The 19,637-nt window shown below is 35.3% G+C and overlaps 1 protein-coding gene across 2 annotated transcripts; it reads right to left on the reverse strand.

The window, feature by feature from the left end:
* Positions 1–249: 249 nt before the first annotated feature.
* Positions 250–13,702, reverse strand: LOC117991378 (protein quick-to-court-like). 2 transcript variants are annotated; one of them, XM_034978966.2, is made up of 6 exons: positions 13,257–13,702; positions 6,064–6,332; positions 4,760–5,788; positions 4,307–4,408; positions 3,374–3,466; positions 250–2,060 (listed from the first exon to the last, which is right to left on the reverse strand). In XM_034978966.2, exons 2-6 carry the CDS (start codon positions 6,298–6,300, stop codon positions 1,857–1,859), a joined length of 1,665 nt encoding a protein of 554 aa, XP_034834857.1. In that variant the 5' UTR covers positions 6,301–6,332; positions 13,257–13,702; the 3' UTR covers positions 250–1,856. The 2 variants fall into 2 exon arrangements, with proteins under 2 accessions (XP_034834857.1, XP_034834858.1); XM_034978967.2 differs by lacking the exons at positions 3,374–3,466; positions 13,257–13,702 and having other exon boundaries at positions 6,064–6,425.
* Between the last annotated feature and the right edge of the window lie 5,935 nt (positions 13,703–19,637).

Consider the following 19,637-nt stretch of genomic DNA (forward strand, 5'->3'; position numbering starts at 1 on the left):
TCTAATACAATTCTGGAGAATATATATAAAAAATTGACTTTATACTTTGACGTAAGATTTTTTACACCTTTATTACCTGTTATCTCCTAAAGTTGATTTACCAAAAATCTATGTGTGGCGGGAGAGAACAGTTTGCGATAAATCTTACCAACTAATTTACTTGCACACAAATTATTTTGCAACCGGATTGCTAGTCAAATATTTTAATTGCTAGTTTCGTGTGGAATAGGCATAAAAGAAAAGAAATAGTAATATTTCTTGTTTATTGAAAACGTAAGATATTGTCTGTGAATATTTCACAACACGAGTAATTAAGTAACCTATACCACAATAATTACTTATAATAGGTATAGTGTATTACATTTTCTTATAATTTCTCAGTTAAAAGATGCAAAATCACAATAATCACCCACTTAACCTCAATAGAGGTACCTAGTCCCAATCTCATCAATTTGACATGCTCAGAAAGTTTCAGTAGAAACGACCAAATGTAGGGTAGATTAAAATTCGCTCTCTATGATCAACATTGTAACAAAGTTATGTGTTAAGTTGCTTAAGTAAGTAGCTTTACTACTAGCCATACTAAACAACTACTGCCCTAACCTTCGGCCTTGCCATGCAGTAAACTTAAAAATACATTATTTTAAACCTAGTAATACATTTCTGTGAATTTCAAATTGAAAAGAGTATAATATAAGTAGATGTTTAAAATGTATAACAACTTTTAAATTATTAAGATTGAACAATAAAGCACGATTTTATTATGCAATGATTACTTTATAACATATACTAATCACAGATGCAGCTTTCAAAGAGGCAAGAAAACGTCGACAAAATTTAGTAGAAAGGCAAGGAAAATAATAAACTAGAAAATCAATTTTATTGTAGCGTAAGGACGGTGATGTTTCTTTGTAAACACTACGTGTACATCAATATTCTCTATGACACCAATAAAATTAATAGCCTTAATTATATTGTGTACATACTAGCGCTTAACGAGCAAATATAAAATAAGTTAAAGTTTACTCACATGCGAAATAACGAAAATATAAAGTAAATGAATGTAGGAACAACGCAAAAAAGGAGTGAAATATTTAAAACTATAACACTTAAAATAGTTGTCATTATCAGCGAACCATCACTGTACACTTAAAAATAATAAAAGGTCAAAAAATTGCACAACAAAAAAGGAATGTTTTCTTTGGCGCTTAAAAACTATAAGGATCATAACAGACACGATGCTTTTAGCATTAGCGATCGATGATTTACCTAGTTGCTTTTCGAAAGCTCGATGCCATCTTTGATCGCTCCCATGCAATCTCCACAGTTGAGCGATCAAGTCGATTATTGGAAGCTCGATGAGGCGTCCGAGCGCTCCAATCGAACGCAGCTATGTTGTCAACGCAATGCAGAATCTAAACAATCGCTAAAACGCGCGATTTCAATACAGCGATCGAATGCAGAAAGTCGTCAAAACGCGATGCAGCATCGGTGCAGTCACATAATCGCTGATCGCCGAAGCCAATGCTAATGAAAAGTGTAGTGTCTGCTACGGCCCTAAAAATCACAAATTTAGCGTCTAAAAATAAATTCGTTTCTAAAACCCAAATAATTTTATAGGATAAGATAAGTATATAATTAAATCACGAATATTAACCTAACCATTAATGCAATGTTGCAATAAAGTGTAAGGTAGGTACGATAATATTATATCATGGTAACACAAAATAATGTGCACCAATATAAATATTTTTTAATATTTATCTAGCTAGCGGCCGAGGACATGCAACATTTAATTCTAACTAAGTGGCAAACATTCATCTATTTTATGAACTATCACATATTTCCAGCAGTCTCTACGTGGACCTAGCTTTGCGTATGTTTTTCTTTTCCGCGTCAGTGAACCCTAGAATATTTTCTATAGCATTTAAGTGCCCCTGGTGATTCTCCGGGTCCGTGAGGAAGTAATATATCGCCGATTTTAAAAACTGTAATGTCACTTCTGGGTCCACATTGGTCTTGTTGCCTTTTTGGGACTCCACGATTCGACGGTACATTGCCTGTAACAGATAGAACTTTGTATTTATTTGTCCGCACGAAGGTATCTAATATCATACATGCAAATAATGTAAACGAAAAACATAGATATCTAGAAGTGGCTACAATATAATTAAAATTATAAATTGCGTACAATTCTAAACCTAGTTATTTCTATTAACGTAAAAAAACTAATACATAAAAATATATTCGTGGAACTTCCACTAAATTGTTCTAACAGAAAAAAACAAATATATCGCATGCGAAAAATATCGAGCGTGGACTACAGTTTGTAAGTTTTACAAAATAATTGGTGTTTTTTTTGCAAATTGCAATTAGCGATTTGACAATAATAAAATAATTTTCTTAAAAGATTTATTATTATAAACGATACTGTCAAATAGCTTATTACAAAAGCCGTCAAGTAAAAAGAGTTCTAGGAGGCAGGCGGCGGACTAAGCTCGTCGGTGGCCTGGGTTACTGAAGCCCCCCGTTCTGTTACATTTATTTTTCCCAGATTTGACTCCTACCCGCTGCGCAGATTTAAAATCAGACCTTTTTTACCTGACGGCATGTACTGTACATTTGAAGCTTTTGAAAAACTAATGTTATCAAAGTACATTATATGTTTTATGTTAAAGTAAAAAATCCGTAATTAACTTAAAATATACCTCATCACATTATATTCCAAGTACTTCCACCATATAACCAAAAGAGGCTGTTTCAAACTATAGCATGCAGATGCAAAGCTTAAAGTAAAAGCACAGGTTATTTTTGTTCTAATAAATAATTGTTAAAAACTAGCTCTTACAGTAAGAAAGTGGGGTTAGGCATATTATATTATAATATTTTTGGTAAATTCCCGTTCCAATAAAATAATGTCACAAGTATAATTTAGTAGAAGAAATAAAATTTAAACACATACTTTTCATTTATGTTTATTTATTTAAATATATTCATGTTGCTTTACAGCTGAGCATACTTAAAATACTCAATTATTTAAAAAATATAGATATATTTAGGTATTACAATAATTAACTTGTGACATTATTTTAACCAATAGTAAAACAGCCAGAATAACCATAATCAAAAATTCTACAAAAGATATGTTCTACGCAAACTTTAAACCCATAGAAAATTTTGTTACTTGATAAATTAATTTTGGCAAGAAATGCAGAAGTTCCAGTATAGCTGTTAAATATCTATAAATTATTAATTTTATAATAAAAACAAAATATTTACAACATAAATAAATAGACCTGTGCACTGGAAGCATAAATTATGTGTTATAAAAGAAAGATAAAAAGGTTTAAACGCTGTCTGTTCGGCCTCCAACCTTTCGAGCTCCTAGGACCCATAAAGAAACAGCCTCCTTTGCACTAAGAAGTACTTGTGACTTTGCAGTTCGGTCCGCTGTGAATGCCGTGTCCTGTAATTCACTACATGTTAAAGCAGGTCCAGTTAATTGCCACTACATGCTCATTCTATTCATTCTGTGTAAACTGACAGGTTATTTTCGTACCAAAAAAATATATAATAGGGAGTTTGACACAAATTGTTGATTTTATAATATTTAGCTCGAAAATAGATTAAAAAAAATATATGTATACAAAATAAAAAAATAGATTTATAATGCGTACAAAATGAGTTTACAGCGCCATTTTAACTTTATGTGTTAACTGTCATGTCAAAAGTACGATTTTAGTCTTTATTTTAAAGGTGAACCGTACTTTTGACATGACAGTTAACACAAATAGTTAAAATGGCGGGTGAGAACTTATTTTGTACAGACTATATAAAATGTATTAGTATTGCTGATACAAAAAATATAGCGCATCTTTCTTATAATGTAATACGCTAGTAACACCATACTTTCCGTTACATGAGAAGGACAAGTAACTCCCTCTAAAAACCTTTATTTGCTTTTTAATTAATTGTTATTCAATTAACTTATTATTCGTCTTTTATTGATATTTCAATGATATTAATATGTTTTTTTCATCAACGAATACAACAGATTTTGATTAGTATCAACATCCCTATTTGTGATATTATATTAAAGAGCTACTAGAAAAATACACCGAAAATGTTAGCGTTTTAAATAGATTTTGGAAGAATACTTAGTACCTATTTCTAATAATAATCATGAGCACTGTTAAATAAATAGCTTCCAGGAATTTTGCAAATCTGGAATTTGCTTATAATGGGTTTGTTAGCAAGAGCGACTAATCAATGTTAAGTCATTCTTTGGGTACAGAAAGTCACTTACTCGGACATTCTCGAGCTCTGTCTGTGTTATTTGAAGCTGCTCCAATAGTTCCTCCACTGAAACTCTGTTTATCTGACTGGTGCTGGGCTCAGGCTCTACCTCCTGAAAAAGAATTCACACTTATACATTACCATACCACTATTTCAAAATATTAAGTACCATAAAACTTTTAGGGATTCATCCCTAGATCACTCAATCTTTCCTGTATTCATACAGGACAGATTTATTGATCTATGTGCAGACTTTTTTCTTTTATATAACAAAGCTATTGAAATTTGTTTTATATTGAAATACGAATAAATGTGTGGACACACTAAACTTATGCTACAAGTAACGAAAACAAGAAACAGATTAAGAAAGGTTGAGTTTTTTTATCTAATCTAATGTCTACATAATAAAAAATTAAAAACATGTCTTTGTTCTGAAAGTAAAATAAAAATAACAATACACTACCTTATCTAATTCATATTTGACAGCTTCCATGCCTTTATTATACATTTGCAGGTACACAGAGCGATGTCTGCTGTCATCATCTTGCAGCTGCTTGCTGGCATCTTCTAGCTGCTTCTCCAAAACATGTATTCTCTCTTTTGCTTGTTCATAGTTTGGCAACAGTTCACAGTAGCGGGTGTTCACATCTGATAATTTCTGAAGCAACGCTTCCACCTTGTCATTGTGAGCTTTCTTTATTTCCTGAGTTTCTCCCACATGAGATCTCACGACGTCTTCTATTTTCTTCTCATAGTAAGCCATTAAGCTGCGCCGCTCCTCATCACTGTCCGTAACTTCTGTCATGCAAGATGCATCATGGGTAGACATGTGAACAGACTCCTTGGAATGTAGAGAAGAATTTGTAAGATCATCAAAATGTCCAGAATCAGTAAAGGATCCTTGCATCTCATTCCGGCACCTGGTAGGAGTCTGATCTTTAAACATTGGACTGTCAGTGATGTCAAATGAATGGTGAACATCTTTACATTTGACACTCTCCTCCTCGACCGAAGGCTCCTCATTGTTCTCTCTCACCGTCACAATCTCACTAGAGTTTGACTTTTCATCCGGAGAGAATATAGAGGCCTTGTACAGACGAAGCTCGACCACTTCCTTAGTGAGCTGGAATATTTCACTGTCCTTCTTTTCCAAGTCCTTTTTAGCTTGGCTTAGAAGGCTTTTGAGGCGGCGAATCTGCTTCTGGGCGCGCTGTGTCGGTGTGAGGTATTCCTCTCCTGCTAAGCCGGCATGTGAGGAACAATGCAACACGTAGCGCATGGATCGCCCGCTGAAAGTGGTGCCGTTGAATGGAGCATATCCCGCATCGATGGACGCGGCGGTGGCTGCGCTGCCGTAGCTGTGCAGAGAATCGTCATCGGGCAAATCTTCTGGAGATCCTGGGGGAGTGTGGGCAGAATCTGTCATACTTATGCAAGGGTCTTGTGTTTTCAGGCAGGATTTCCTCGGCTTGTTACCATTTGCATTGAATGACTGAAATATAAATAACATATGTTAGGAAAATACCTAATAGGTAGTCCTAATATAAAGTTATGTAGGTACTTAGTAAAATTTCAAACAGGTTCTTTGTTCATAACAAATAAGCACATAATATGAATAGTGTTTTGCAACAGAAGGCTATAATTACATGAAGCCCTATGGAAAATATGTTGATTGTGCGGTGTATTATAGCCATGTAGCCATGACAATAATTAAATAGTTACAAGCATCGATGTATAGTAAAATGCAAGACTCGGGAGATTACTTACTTGACTTCGTTGACGATGGCAAGGCTCTGGAAGTCGGGAGCCATCGCTTCGTGGTTTCTGGTTGTTATTTTCCGTGATTATTGGGATATATTTCCTCGTTGATAAAGGCGACCGCTGCACCATTTTTTCACCGCGCAGCCGCAGTGAACACGAGCGTCGGAAATTGCTTGTGACATTTCCTGCGCAGTAATGTTCATCTTGGAACTCGGCTAATCTTCTTCCACAATTTCGATTCATTTTATTTATTTAATTTACATTGACGAAGCGTTCTGCAAAAAATTACCAGATGGTAAAGTAAATTGTAAAATTGAAAACTCAAAGCAAACATCAAAAATTCAAAACTTCTTGAAAAGTCAAAACAAGCCACAGATTATTATTGATGATTGGCATAAGACATTGCTCAACTGTGTCAACTGTATAATCTGCCAGATATATAAAAAAACGTTATTTTTAAAAATAGGAGATTTTATCAAAGAGTATAATAATATACGAATAATATACAGGATTTTATAGTAACTTTTATGGGGGAGTCAGTGGGCTTAAAACTACAAAAATATGAGGCAAATGATTATTATTGGTATTGGATTGTGTTTAGACTTTAGTTAGTACATTTATATCAATAACGCTAAGTTTTTGCTAGCGTTCTGGTTACACGTTAGCCGTATGGGTATAAGTAATTTTACTTTCCTTTCAGCTCTCCGTATTATTAAGTAGGTATGTAGGTAAACAATAGGTAGGTAAATCGTATGCATAAATTCATTGCATTACTTCTTATAATAAACGATGTGAAACAATAAGCAAATTTCAGCGAAAGTGATTTTAATGTTTTCTCAGCGTTTGCAGTTAGGTACGTATACTTACATACAATATGATGTATGAAACGATTGTCCAACGGGAAATTGGGTCGGTACACGCGAGCTGGTAATTTCGCAAGATTTACGATTGCATGCGTATCTTTCTGACAAATACCTACCTACCTATTGAAAAAGTAAAATTATTGGGACAGTACCTATTTGACTGTCTTCATATAAAGTGAACTGAAAAACGAATGGAAAAGGCAGCAGACAGTCAATTCAATTCAATTCAAATAATTTATTAAAAGTAGCTACTATTGTAGTTATATTCTCTTTTTGATGGTCGGGATACAGATGATAGTGGTGATCATAATTAATAATAGCTACGAGGGTTCCAAACGTGCCCAGGTCTGAGAAGAGCCCACAACAAATTCAGCCGGGTATTCTTGTAGATAGGTCTTTCAGGTTCTTTTCTTTTATTCTATAGTACCTACTTACTCACCTAATTAGTTATACCAACCTAGTAGTTTTTAACAAATATAAATAATAGGAAATATATTAATCATGATCAACCCATCGCCGGCTCACTACAGTGCACGAGTCTCCACTCAGTGACGATAGACCGATTTTTTTATAATTCCCATGGTAGTGTAACCATGGGGAGTTGCTAGTAATAAAATAAAGGTAGGTAGGTATTGCTGTGCTACAACTTCGTTAATTTTTAGGGTTCCAAAAGGAAAAAAGGAACCCTTATAGGATCACTTCGTTGTCTGTCTGTCGTGTCCGTCGAGAAACCTACAGGATACTTCCCGTTGACCTAGAATCATGAAATTTGGCAGGTAGGTAGGTCTTATAGCACAAGTGAATGCATAAATCCGAAAACCGTGGGTTTGTGGTTACATTACAAAAAAAAAAAACGTGTTCGTGAATTAATAATTAGTATTTTCAAAGTAAGATAACTCTATCATGTGGGGGTATCATATGGAAGGTTTTCACCTGTCCATTCTAAAACAGATTTTTATGCATCATTGTTTTTGATTTAGATGTCAGTACGGAACCCTCGGCGAGCGAGTCTGCGACTCACACTTAGTTTTTTTCAGTAGACAAGTACCTACTTATGTTACATACTCTTCAACTAGATACAAGAAATAGAAATTTTCTCCGTAAGTATCATTTTACATAGCTACATTAGTGCCTCGTTTTTCTAATAAAACCGAGTGCTCCCTTTCCTTTTTACTTCGCAGCAAAGCAAAATTTCATAAAGGAATCTACCACTGGAAAATATGAAAAACGCATTCTCGGTAACCACCATCAAGATTACTTGTATTACGACTTATATGAGTGTTCTTGTTTTATGAAGAACAAAAAACGCTGCTATAAATTAGGCACCTACTAGAGAATTACTAATGTTATGATACCACAGTTCATATAAGAAGGACTACATGTAGAAACCACCGAAATTCGAACTTAGTTTTCGACAACATTAACCCCTAAGTATATTAATATAAGCTGTGATAGCCTAGTGATGACGTTCGCCTCCTAATCGGATCCTAATAGGTCCCCTAGATCGGGGATTCGATCCCGGGCAAGCACCTCTAACTTTTCGGACTTACTATACTATGTGCGTTTTGTCACTTTCTTTAACGGTGAAGGAAAATATTGTGAGGAACCCTGCATACCTGAGAGTTCTCCATAATGTTCTCAAAGGTGTGTGAAGTTTGCCAACCCACACTTGGCCAGCGTGGTAGCCTATGGCCAAAACCCTTCTCATTCTAAGAGGAGGCCCGTGCTCTGTAGTGACTCCGGACTCGCAGTGAGCTGGTCATGGGTTGATCATGATGATATTTAAATAAGTAACAGACTAGGTAGGTACCTAGGTAGGGTGCCCTATATCTATTCGTCTAACTTTATTTTTCTGAATCAGATGAATATTTCGATAACATTAACTCTTTGATTTCACACTTTTTATTTATTCTTACCTATAAAGTATAAAATACCTAATGATTACATCTTCCTACATACTTAATAGGTATATTACGTAAATCATCTAAAAATCTAAACCATCATTGCCTCATTTCGTTGCATGAAAAATAATCCGCCACAGGTATTCGATCACACCAATATTTCTTCTACATAGAACTTCTGAATTACAAGTTACAACACTTGACGTAGTTGCAAGTTGCAACAGCTACTGTGAAACATTTCTCAGAGCATAACGCAAGAATACAATCGACTACACAATGCTTGGTGTACCTACCAACTTCTTTTCATTACACCGTAAAAACAATAACCTAAATAGAATCTGTGTACGTATCCATACTTTCATTATAAACTAGAGACTACACAAATTTCAACTCCCTATTTTACCTCCTTTGGGGTTAATCCACCTACTTTTATTGTAAACCAGCGACTACACAAACAACTCCCTATTTTACCCCCTTGGGGTTTTATTTTCAAAAACAAAAAAAATTTCTTAGCGGATGTCTACACCATAAACTGTCTGCATGTCGAATTTCAGTCCGATCCGTTTAGTAGTTTGAGCTGTACGTTGATAGATCAGTCAGTCAGTCAAGCAAACATAAGAACCCTGAAAAGATACTAGAAGGCATACCGGAGTACCGCCGAGGAAGACCTAGTGACTGGTGTTTTTTTTTTTTTTTTGATGGAGTGGAGAAGAATATGAGGCTTTTCGGAGTTCGAAATTGGAAGAATTAATCTGCGTGTCACGTCTTGCTAAGATACTACAAAATATTTCAAACAATAACTGCAATTTTTATAGATATTTTAGAAAACTATTATTTTCTAATCTGCATCTAAACGTGATAACTGTACCTACGAATTTTGACTATGCAGAGTTTTTAGGGGATTAGGTACCTACCTACCTATCTACTTATATTTTAAGCTTTGACAAAGAGGAAATAAGACCCACTGAAAAATTTTCCTTGGAATCTTGGGCTACAAACGAAACCAATGAAAAATAATCTTAGACAAATGGTACCCATTATTTTAGTACCTCTATACCTATATTATAGTAATTGTTGGAGATCGTGCGTCCTCTGTCGTACAATTAGGTCCGGATTGGATTTATTGAACCCGGTTATTGGTGCGTGAAACAGCAAATTTAATTTTACGTGAATATTCCACAGAAGAAATTGTTTTAATTAAACTATTTCATCGATTCGCTAACGTTTCACAAACTAAAACCACAGCTAAAACCGTAGATCGCCGCTTTCCCACGTTTCTTTAGGTAGGTACAGATTTTCACCTTTTAAAAACAATGAAACAGAGGCGATAATATGGGTATGGGTGATGGGGGTGAGGTTGTATGTTTGTAAGCATAGTTGTGATTTTTGTCTTACTCCCCTGCGTTTTCTATACAATCGTAGTTTGGTTCTCATTTGAATAGGTAGGTACTCCAATCGAATTCAATGAAATGTTATAGACACGTTCTAGAAACAAATATGATCTGTGTTTTTGGTTTGTCACGTTTTATTTTCAAAGTTACACCGGATGAAAGATTTGTTTGTGAATCTTTGAGCCTGTGTTTACTTTAAAACTACACATTTTTACACCTAAGCATAAGTTGGTACCCACCTAAACCTAAAATTAAGTATCCTGTACTATAAAACCAATAATTCTTGTACAAACGCTGAAATGCTTCTATTAATAAGTATCGTAATAAAATTTCTAAATTATTATTTAAAATATTGTAAAACTCTAGATATGCAAAGCTTTGTTTATTGTTTACATTTTACAATAATAAAGCATTTACAAAATATGGTAAATATGACCTTGGCTACCCGTACGCATGTGCAAAAACTTTATTAATATTATAACTAAGTAGGTAGAGAGGTAATTATGACCACTAGGTATAATTAAACAATGGAGATCGTTAGTAAAAATTCGTAAAGATTTAGATAAGCGCTTAGCATGATATGCTTAGCGCAAATACTTACCTACCTATTACAAAACTGTGCTATGTATGTGTGTGTATTACCAAGGTATTAGGTAGGTACTTAAGAGAAATATAAATCGCTTTGGGGTGAATCGGTGAAAAAGGAGTCAACAAACAAAATTAACAACAGCATACCTAATAACGTAACGTGAAAACGTAAGTATCTATCTACATTACCTATTTAAAATTTTCCTAAAAAGATTTTACTTTTCCAGCAAGTACAGACAATTTTTAGGATTTCGCACCTCAAAAGGAACAAAGGAACACTTCGTTGTCTGTCTGTCGTGTCTGTCTAGACCCGTCAAGAGAATCAAAACCTATAGAGTACTTTTCGTTGACCTAGAATCATGAAAGAATCGTAGTGGTTACGTCACAAAAAAGTTATTTCTTGTGCGATGGTACGGAACCCTTCGTGAGCGAGTCCGACGCTCACTTGACTGGTTTTTTAAGTTAGTTTTCACATGGTTTTCACCTTCCAAGTTTTACATCATCTGCAAATCTGAATATAAATTAATACATAACTAATTAGGTATATACTTTACTAGTAGGGCGCGTGGGTGCGCGGACCACTGAAGTGGTCCGCGAGCATGCAGCGTTTCTTTAACAAAATGCGGACCAATCTTAAATAAGATTTTTTTATAGTTTGGTCGTCCATATATTTTGTATGGAAAAAAATCCGCCATCTTGAATTTTTTTCTATTCAACGAGTAGACCTTCGGATCCTGATCATCTTTTGCTAAGAAACCACTCTTCCATCTTTTATACTCTCCAAGATGGACACCGACGAAATTTGTATGGCGGCCATCTTTTTTTCGCCATTTTGATTTTTTTTCAGCTCACTGGCAATCGGATGAAGTTTCGAGTGACATTTGCTCAAGCACTCTCAATCATCAGCTCTCTCCTTATTTTTGTTACGAATGAATTGTTGTCCTCTATACGAAACCATCAGTGAAAAAGTAATTTTCATACAAAAAATGTTTAGGAGAGGTGATCAATGAGTGAGTGAATCAGCACGAGCAGCTATATATTTATTAAATAATATTAGTTTAAAAGTGTTTCTGTTTATTTGTTACCTTTTTCCGCCTCAACTTCAACTAATCGACCGGTTTCAACGAAATACATGGAGAAGCATGAAAATTAAAGACTGACTTTTTTCCTTTTACTTATAGAGAAATTCGAGTCGGAACCGAATTCAAAAGCTAATTTAGGTATGCCTACCTACCGATAAATCCTGGGCTAGACCTAACTACAACGACATAATTAAATATAGAGTTTGATTAATTTACCTACCTACCTGCCTAGTACCTATAAAATACTAACATTGAAACATTATTTTGGGTACCTACTTAATTTAAAATTTAAATACTTATCGCTGTGAAAAATGCACTTCAGGGAAACTTGGTCAGGGTTAGTAGATTTGGAAAGTCTGAGCATAATAAATTAGTGAAGTGAATAAATGTAAATATCGATGTTATTAAAAACAATAATGCATTATTTTCTAGATAATAATTTCAGCATTATTCAACACATAAGTAAATAAAATATTAGTATTGCGTTTATATAACAAAAACAGTTTTACAGTAGTTATAAAAATTAAATCGATTATCGTCAAAAGTTTCTAGAAATGACACAGACATCAAGATAGTTTAATAAACTTATTTTTATGACGATGATATATTTTTTGTTTAGTGTTTCCTGCCTCATAATAATTACGACCATAAATCCATACGGTCTACTATTAATATTATATTATGCGAAAGTTTGCCTTTCTGTCTGCCAGCTTTTCACGGCCTATCCGTTTAACCGATTTTAACGAAATTTGGTTCAAAGATAGCTTGCATCCCGGAAAACGCAAGTGTTTTTTCCCAAATCGGACAAGTAGGTATAAACAGATATTTGCAATAGGCTACAAGTCAAATTAAACAGAACTCGGTAGGTACATAAAAATAGTCTCTTATCAGAACATGAAAACATAAAAGAAATAAAAGTACTTACCCACCTAACGATAATGTGGAACAGTTGATAACAAAATTTAATATGAATTTTAACGGTAATTTAGCTATAGTACCTATAGGTTGGTTGTCTAAAGTAACAATGCAATAAGGTCCCAATTTATACGTTGTCTCTACAATATAATAGTGCCTATAGACAAAGCGCCTTTTTCATTAAGTAAACTTATCTTTCTTATAAGCTTTTGAATCTGAATTACTATATTGAACAATTCTAGACTTTATTATAATAGCTGTAGGTAATTTTCATCAGAAAAATATTGTTGCACCGTAAACTTACCTCTAAGGGTTAGGTGTAATTTGCTTCTGATTGTATAATATAGGTACGAATAGGCTTTACTATAGTTTCAGTTTTCAGTTTTATTATAGGTACATACGTAGATACTGAAGTTAGTTAGGTAGGTATATAATGCATTAACTTTACTTAATACTCACTAATGTTTTTGACTTGTGCAAAAATTCCAAATCCATTTCTCACTTTTGTGGAAACATCAGTAGCACACATCACTACAATAAGTGAAATCGTATTTCGTTATTCGTTCGCACTGATATTATGTTCGATGGTGAAACTTTAAAAAAAAAATCGCATTTCCCGCAAAATTACATAGAGTAAACCATCCACGTTAACTTTTACGCTAGGAATGTTGCGGTGCGCGCTGCTTGGTCAATGTTTGTTCACGCTAGTTGGTGCCGTCGCAAACGCCCCACTGAGACGACGGCGCAACTGCACGACTAAAACGCTTCGAAAAAACTAAACTCCGTCGCCAAGAATATCAATAGACCCGCTATCAGGTAGAACAATATCACATTTGAGGTTACATAACAGAACATTTGTTACCGCCAAATGTTACGTTAGCAAAACGAATCGACACAGAATTGACTCCGAGCTCTATTGCGGGCAAAGTGAGCGGGCGATACTTGCCAAAGGTTAACGCCGCCATCTAGTTTCGATCTTGTAAAGTTGTACTGCAGTTTTTTGTGAACCAGAAAATTCTTAACTCCATCAATCCATCAACCATTCAACAATAAATTGCTGAACGCACGAAGAAAATGTTTAAAGCAATTTAAAAAGTACCATAGTCTAGATATAGGCTGTTCAATCTGGCTGTTTTTGGTTTAGGGTACCTACCTATACCTACTAGATAGAGCAAAGCATGACCGTAAACAGAAGGTAAGTATAGTTCGCGACAGGTCGAGATGGCAATCGGGGAGGGATGCCTCGCACAGCAACGCGCTAACCCGGTGCTGGCGAGTGCGGGTGACGTGCGGGTGTGCAGGGCGTTTCCGCGCCTCATACCTCGATTGCCATCTCGACCTGTTGCGTACTATAGGCATTAGGCACATGAGCATTGTTTGGCAACAATCGGCCAATAGGAATTGCTCAGTCGGTTGCAATGCGGATGGAAATGGCGGCAGCAGTTTTTTCCGACAACGTCTGCAATTATTACGACATAGTCTGATAACGATGAAAACATGTTCAACTAGCGTACCAAGTTCTATTAAATTTTCTAGTAATTTTTCGATAACTATCAGAAAATTAAGGTAAATTATTGCTTGTTCACTGGTATCTCTAACGTTGGTGTAAATTGTAATCTACGTAAAGGAAAACGAGAGCCATCTTTTCTTTGTAAACTGAAATAACATATACTTACTTACCTACCTGCCTGTTATTAGGTGTTTTTTCTTAACCTTTACTTTTTATATTGGCAATTAAAATTCTTCGAACAAAGTATTGCCTTGTTCAGCGAGTGAATCAAACGCAATTACTTATTACGTTTGTATTTCAGTATCTAATTAACACACTTCCTGTGTAATCATTACGTACCCGTACAAGTGTTATAGTCCAATTGATTTATTCGAGGTTTTCACTAATTGGTAGGTTGGTACTTCGTATGAACACGCATGGCTTAAAAGTATCTACTTAACCTAGGTATACTAGGTACTAGATGATGCCCACGACTTAGTACGCGTAGATTAAGGTGTTTTAAAATCCCGTGGGAACTCTGATTTTCCGGGATGTGATTAGATTTTCACACTAAGGTGCTCGCGATGCTGATGTAGTCACTATTGAATTCAGTACTGAAAATTCACCTCTTGCGCTACCACCGTGCGCTACTAACAGCATTTGTTCAGCAGGGTTCTTGTAAAGAAAAGCTGGCCAAGTGCAGGTCAGACTCGCGCACCGAAGGTTCCGTACTACAGTCGTATTTATTCGACATATTGCACGATAAATCAAAAACTAAATAAAAATAAATATTATAATCTGTTTTAGAATGCACAAAGTAAAGTAAATCCCTTTCATATGATTCCCCACTTGGTATAGTAATCTTTAAAACTTTGAAAGTTGAAAATAACAATATTAGTAATAAAATTTATGAACACCATTTTAATTTTTTTTTCTGGTGATGTACCCATCGACATACTACGTAGTAGTACTTCCAACTTCTTTGGATGTACCTAACCACAAATTGACGGTTTTCGGACTTTTTTTCCTTTACTTGTGCTGTAAGATCTTCCCACCTGCCAAACATGATTCTAGATCAACGGGAAGTACCTTATAGGTTTTCTTGACAGGCACGACAGAGAGACGCTGTAGGAGTACACAACAAACTTTGTGTTCTGGGCATAGAGATTTCATCCAAGGTTCTGAGGCTGTAGGTAAATTAAATGCAAGGTGGGCGACACAGACAAGTAAAACTGAACAAGTAAGACTGGTCGAGTAGGTCTCTCCTCTAGGATTACCTATACGCAAATCTGTGTGCGCGTGAAAACAAAATAAATTTTATACATTTAGGTACCTGTACGCATAAATAGGCATCTTCCAAATTAAATACAGCGCCCAATAATATCTGTTCTATGATTAATATAAACTATAGCTACAAATATTTAAGTACTTAGGTATAGATTAGATACAATTATTTTAAACTAGAACTGTCCTAAGAGATAAGTAAATCTCTTAATAAAGTGCATTATAAACGATAATAAGACTGCTTTAATTTTAAAAATGTGGATAGCGTCAAACCAGCCTCGAAACCGGCTCAACAAGCTTCTGGACGTGAGTTCGGTATTCAGGGTTCCGTAGGTACCCGAAGGGTGCCAAGTGCCAACGGGACCCTGTTATTAAGACTCCGCTGTCTGTCCGCCCGTCTGTCCGTTTGTCTGTTAGCGGCCTGTATCTCTTGAATAGGTAGAGAGTTGAAATTGCCACAGAATGTGTAAGTATTTCTATTGCCGCTTTATCAACAACTAGCTTATGCTCGCAACTTCGTCCGCATGGACTACGTAAATTTCAAACCCGTATTTCACCGCCTTAGGGGTTGAAATTTGAAAAATCCTTTCTTAGCGGATGCCTACGTCATAATAGCTATCTGCAGGCCAAATTTCAGCCCGATCCGTCCAGTAGTTTGAGCTGTGCGTTGATAGATCATTCAGTCAGTCAGTCAGTCACTTTTTCCTTTTATAATTACATTTAGATAGATAGGTATCTATTGTTGTTATAGTGGTAATAGAAATAAAAAATTTAAAAGGGCAACCATGAAAATTAAAAAAAAAAGTATTATTTCTTGTACGATGGTACGGAACCCTCCGAGTGCTAGTCCGACTCGCACTTAACTGATTTTTTGTGCTCTGATTTAAACGAAAGATATTTCTTTTATGTTAGTATATCAGCTTGTTTAATTGGCCTGTTGAATCAAAAGTTGATTTTGTAAATCAACACTGTGTTTATTTGAATTTAAAAATATACCTACCTACTTAGGCTGGTCAAGTTTAGTAAGTTGCTTTATTATCAACTAACTACCCATCTATAGTCCGTGACAGGTCGAGATGACAATCGGGGTATGTGGCACAGGAAGCCCCGCACACCTGCACGTCACCCGCGTTCGCCCGCACCGGGTTAGTGCGGGCACTGTGCGGGTGTGCGTTCACACCCCGGTTGCCATCTCAACCTGTCGCGTGTTATACCTACACTTAGAGCATAGAAAATCAAGCTCATTTCACACTACGGGATATAAATTATATGTATTATAGTCCGGTCAAAATAGACATTCAAGCTTACAATAATTCTAGTGCTAAAAGTTGGAACAAATGTTGGGAACACCAATCTAAGTAAATATATAAAACGATAAGCTGAACTGACTGACTGATCTATCAACGCACAGCTCAAACTACTGGACCGATCGGGCTGAAATTTTGATGCAGATAGCTATTGAGACGTAGACATCCGCTTAGAAAGGATTAATGAAAATTCAACCCCTATATGGGCGTAAAATAGAGATTTGTTTGTGTAGTTCACGCGGACGAAGTGGCGAGCATAAGCTAGTAATATATAAATGAATTGTGAAAAGTCCCCATCGATTTATATTGATGTTTCCAACATTATTTGTACCAATTTTTAGCCCTATGCGAATTATTGCATTCTTGAATATCTATTTTGACCGGACTTTAATATAATTTGTTCCCGTAGTGTTAAATTAGTCTATCTCCGCTTTTTTTTTTCAAATGTACAAATATTTAAGTTTAATTTTTATTATTTTTAAGCGTTTATGAGTTGTATTTATGGAGATGTAACATAATACCTACATGCCTTTACGCGTTTCAATGCGCTCGCTCTCTCCAGATTTCTCGAGCGGCATATTTGATTTGCATGCAAGTGCATTAACCAATTATAATTAAGTACATCAGATAAGGTACATTATAACTTTGTACAGGCACCCGGTGTGTAAAGAAATAGATCAAGTAGACTATCTAAGCGTCGCTAGATGTTAGGGTTGTCCAGTAGCTGCACAAATTACAAAGTACAAAAGTACTCGTACCTATTATAAAATCTCATGATCAACCCATGACTGGCTCACTACAGAGCACTGGAGACCATGGAGATAGACTATGGAATTAAAATTAAAAAGAGCAACCGCCGAGTTTCTTGCTGGTTCTTCTCGGTAGGAACGGCATTCCGAACCAGTGGTAAATTAAAACTACCTGACTATTCATAAGTATTTGTAAAAAGTTTACATGAATAAAAAAACATTCTATTCTATTCTATTCTAAAAAAGAATCTACTACGGGCAAGTGCGGATTGACAGACTTCACACACCTTTGAAAACATTATGGACAACTCTGAGGCATGTAGGTTTCCTCACGGTGTTTTCCTCCACCGTTAAAGCGAGTGATATTTATTTACTTAAAATGCACGTAACTCCGAGTAAACATTAAGTTAGAGATGCATGCCCGGGGATCGACCTCCGATTAGGAGGCAGACCTCTTAACTTCTAGGCCATCACAGCTTTATAAAACCTATTCACTATCAAATAAAAATCATTAGACTACTTATTTAACTTTATTCAAACTTAAACAAGCCTAACATGCAATAGAGTTAATAACTATTTTTAATGTTTTACATTATTTAAACTCGTATCTTCTCTATTATCCTTAAACCATCCTTTACTTTACTCCTGACAGTAGAAATTAAAGATACCTCCTATACTTGTCTGTAATTAATGTTATCTATTTAAGTTTTTCATAATTTTCTGCGATTGATTTTCTTTAATGGCAACCCTGAAGTTTAAAGCTTCTTGCTGTTTATGCTAGGTAAGTGTACCATACCTAATTATGTATATGTATCTAGATCAGTAGCTATGAAAAACAAGTTTGAAATTACGTTAATTATCTGCAAAGGTGAGTAATGGATGACAGAGGGATTTCAAAATACCGGTTTTTTATACCTACATATCTCTACCTCTCTCAGTCTTTGATATTTAAGTAAGCAGGTAGGTACTTTGTTTAGTAAAACAGTGCAATAGTAGGATATCTCTATGTAAGTGTGTATTAGAATAATCCATAGGTACTAATATTATAAATGCGAAAGTGTGTCTGTCTGTCTGCTAGCTTTTCACGGCCCAACCGTTCAACCGATTTTGATGAAATTCGGTACAGAGTTAGCTTATATCCCGGGGAAGGACATAGGCTACTTTTTATCCCGGAAAGTTGAAGAGTTCCCACGGGATTTCAAAAAACCTAAATCCACGCGGACGAAGTCGCGGGCATCATCTAGTTAATAATAAACAGTATTATAATCTAGTCTATTACAACCATAGATAGTACGTTAGTACATAATAATTCAATGATAACAACAAAGCTTTTGGCCCGACTTGGCCCGTGGCACCGGGGTGATCACGACTTGGGAAATAGGATTTTAAAAATCCCACAGGAACTCTTTGATTTTCTGGGATAAAAAATAGGTAGGTATTCTATGTCCATCTCCAGGATGCAAGTTATATTCTGGACCAAATAGATGACGCCCGCAACTTCATCCGCCTGAATTTAGGTTTTTTTTAAGAATCCCTCACGAACTCTTTGATCAGGATAAAAAGTAGCCTATGGCCATCTTCGGGAATGAAAGCTATTCCTGTACCAAATGGGTAGTGAAAAGTTTGCAGACAAACAAACAGACAGATAGACATATACGAGTTTATAATATTAGTATGAATTTTCATAATTAAGATTTAAATAAATACTTATTGATTAAAAAAGGCCAACCAGTAAACTGCGTAAAAAATATAAATGGGCTTCTAGATATGTACCTACCTAACTATTTTTTGCCCGTGCTATTACTTATATTAAGTTAAATGCCACAGCAGGGTGATTATACCTAGGTAGGTTATACATATAAAGGTAAATAAAAAAGTAATAAGTCAACAACGTTTTCATTTTCACTCGTTGTAAGAAACTCGATCGAGTTATTGTATCGATGTAAAGAAAATATTATGTTTTTCTTGTAACTTGTTTATTTACATACAAACATGGAGATATTTAAATACA

The sequence above is a fragment of the Maniola hyperantus genome, chromosome 19 (genome assembly GCF_902806685.2).
Source record: "Maniola hyperantus chromosome 19, iAphHyp1.2, whole genome shotgun sequence".
NCBI classification, from domain to species: Eukaryota; Metazoa; Arthropoda; class Insecta; order Lepidoptera; family Nymphalidae; genus Maniola; species Maniola hyperantus.

What these genes read in the sequence shown, in the direction of transcription:
- LOC117991378 (XM_034978966.2), bottom strand. Translation starts at nt 6,300, where the DNA reads ATGAATCGAAATTGTGGAAGAAGATTAGCCGAGTTCCAAGATGAACAT. An exon ending in TCAAATATGAATTAGATAAG is followed by an intron (nt 4,409 to 4,759) that starts GTAGTGTATTGT and finishes ATTCTTTTTCAG; the next exon opens with GAGGTAGAGCCTGAGCCCAG. An exon ending in GGGTCCTAGGAGCTCGAAAG is followed by an intron (nt 2,061 to 3,373) that starts GTTGGAGGCCGA and finishes TATCTGTTACAG; the next exon opens with GCAATGTACCGTCGAATCGT.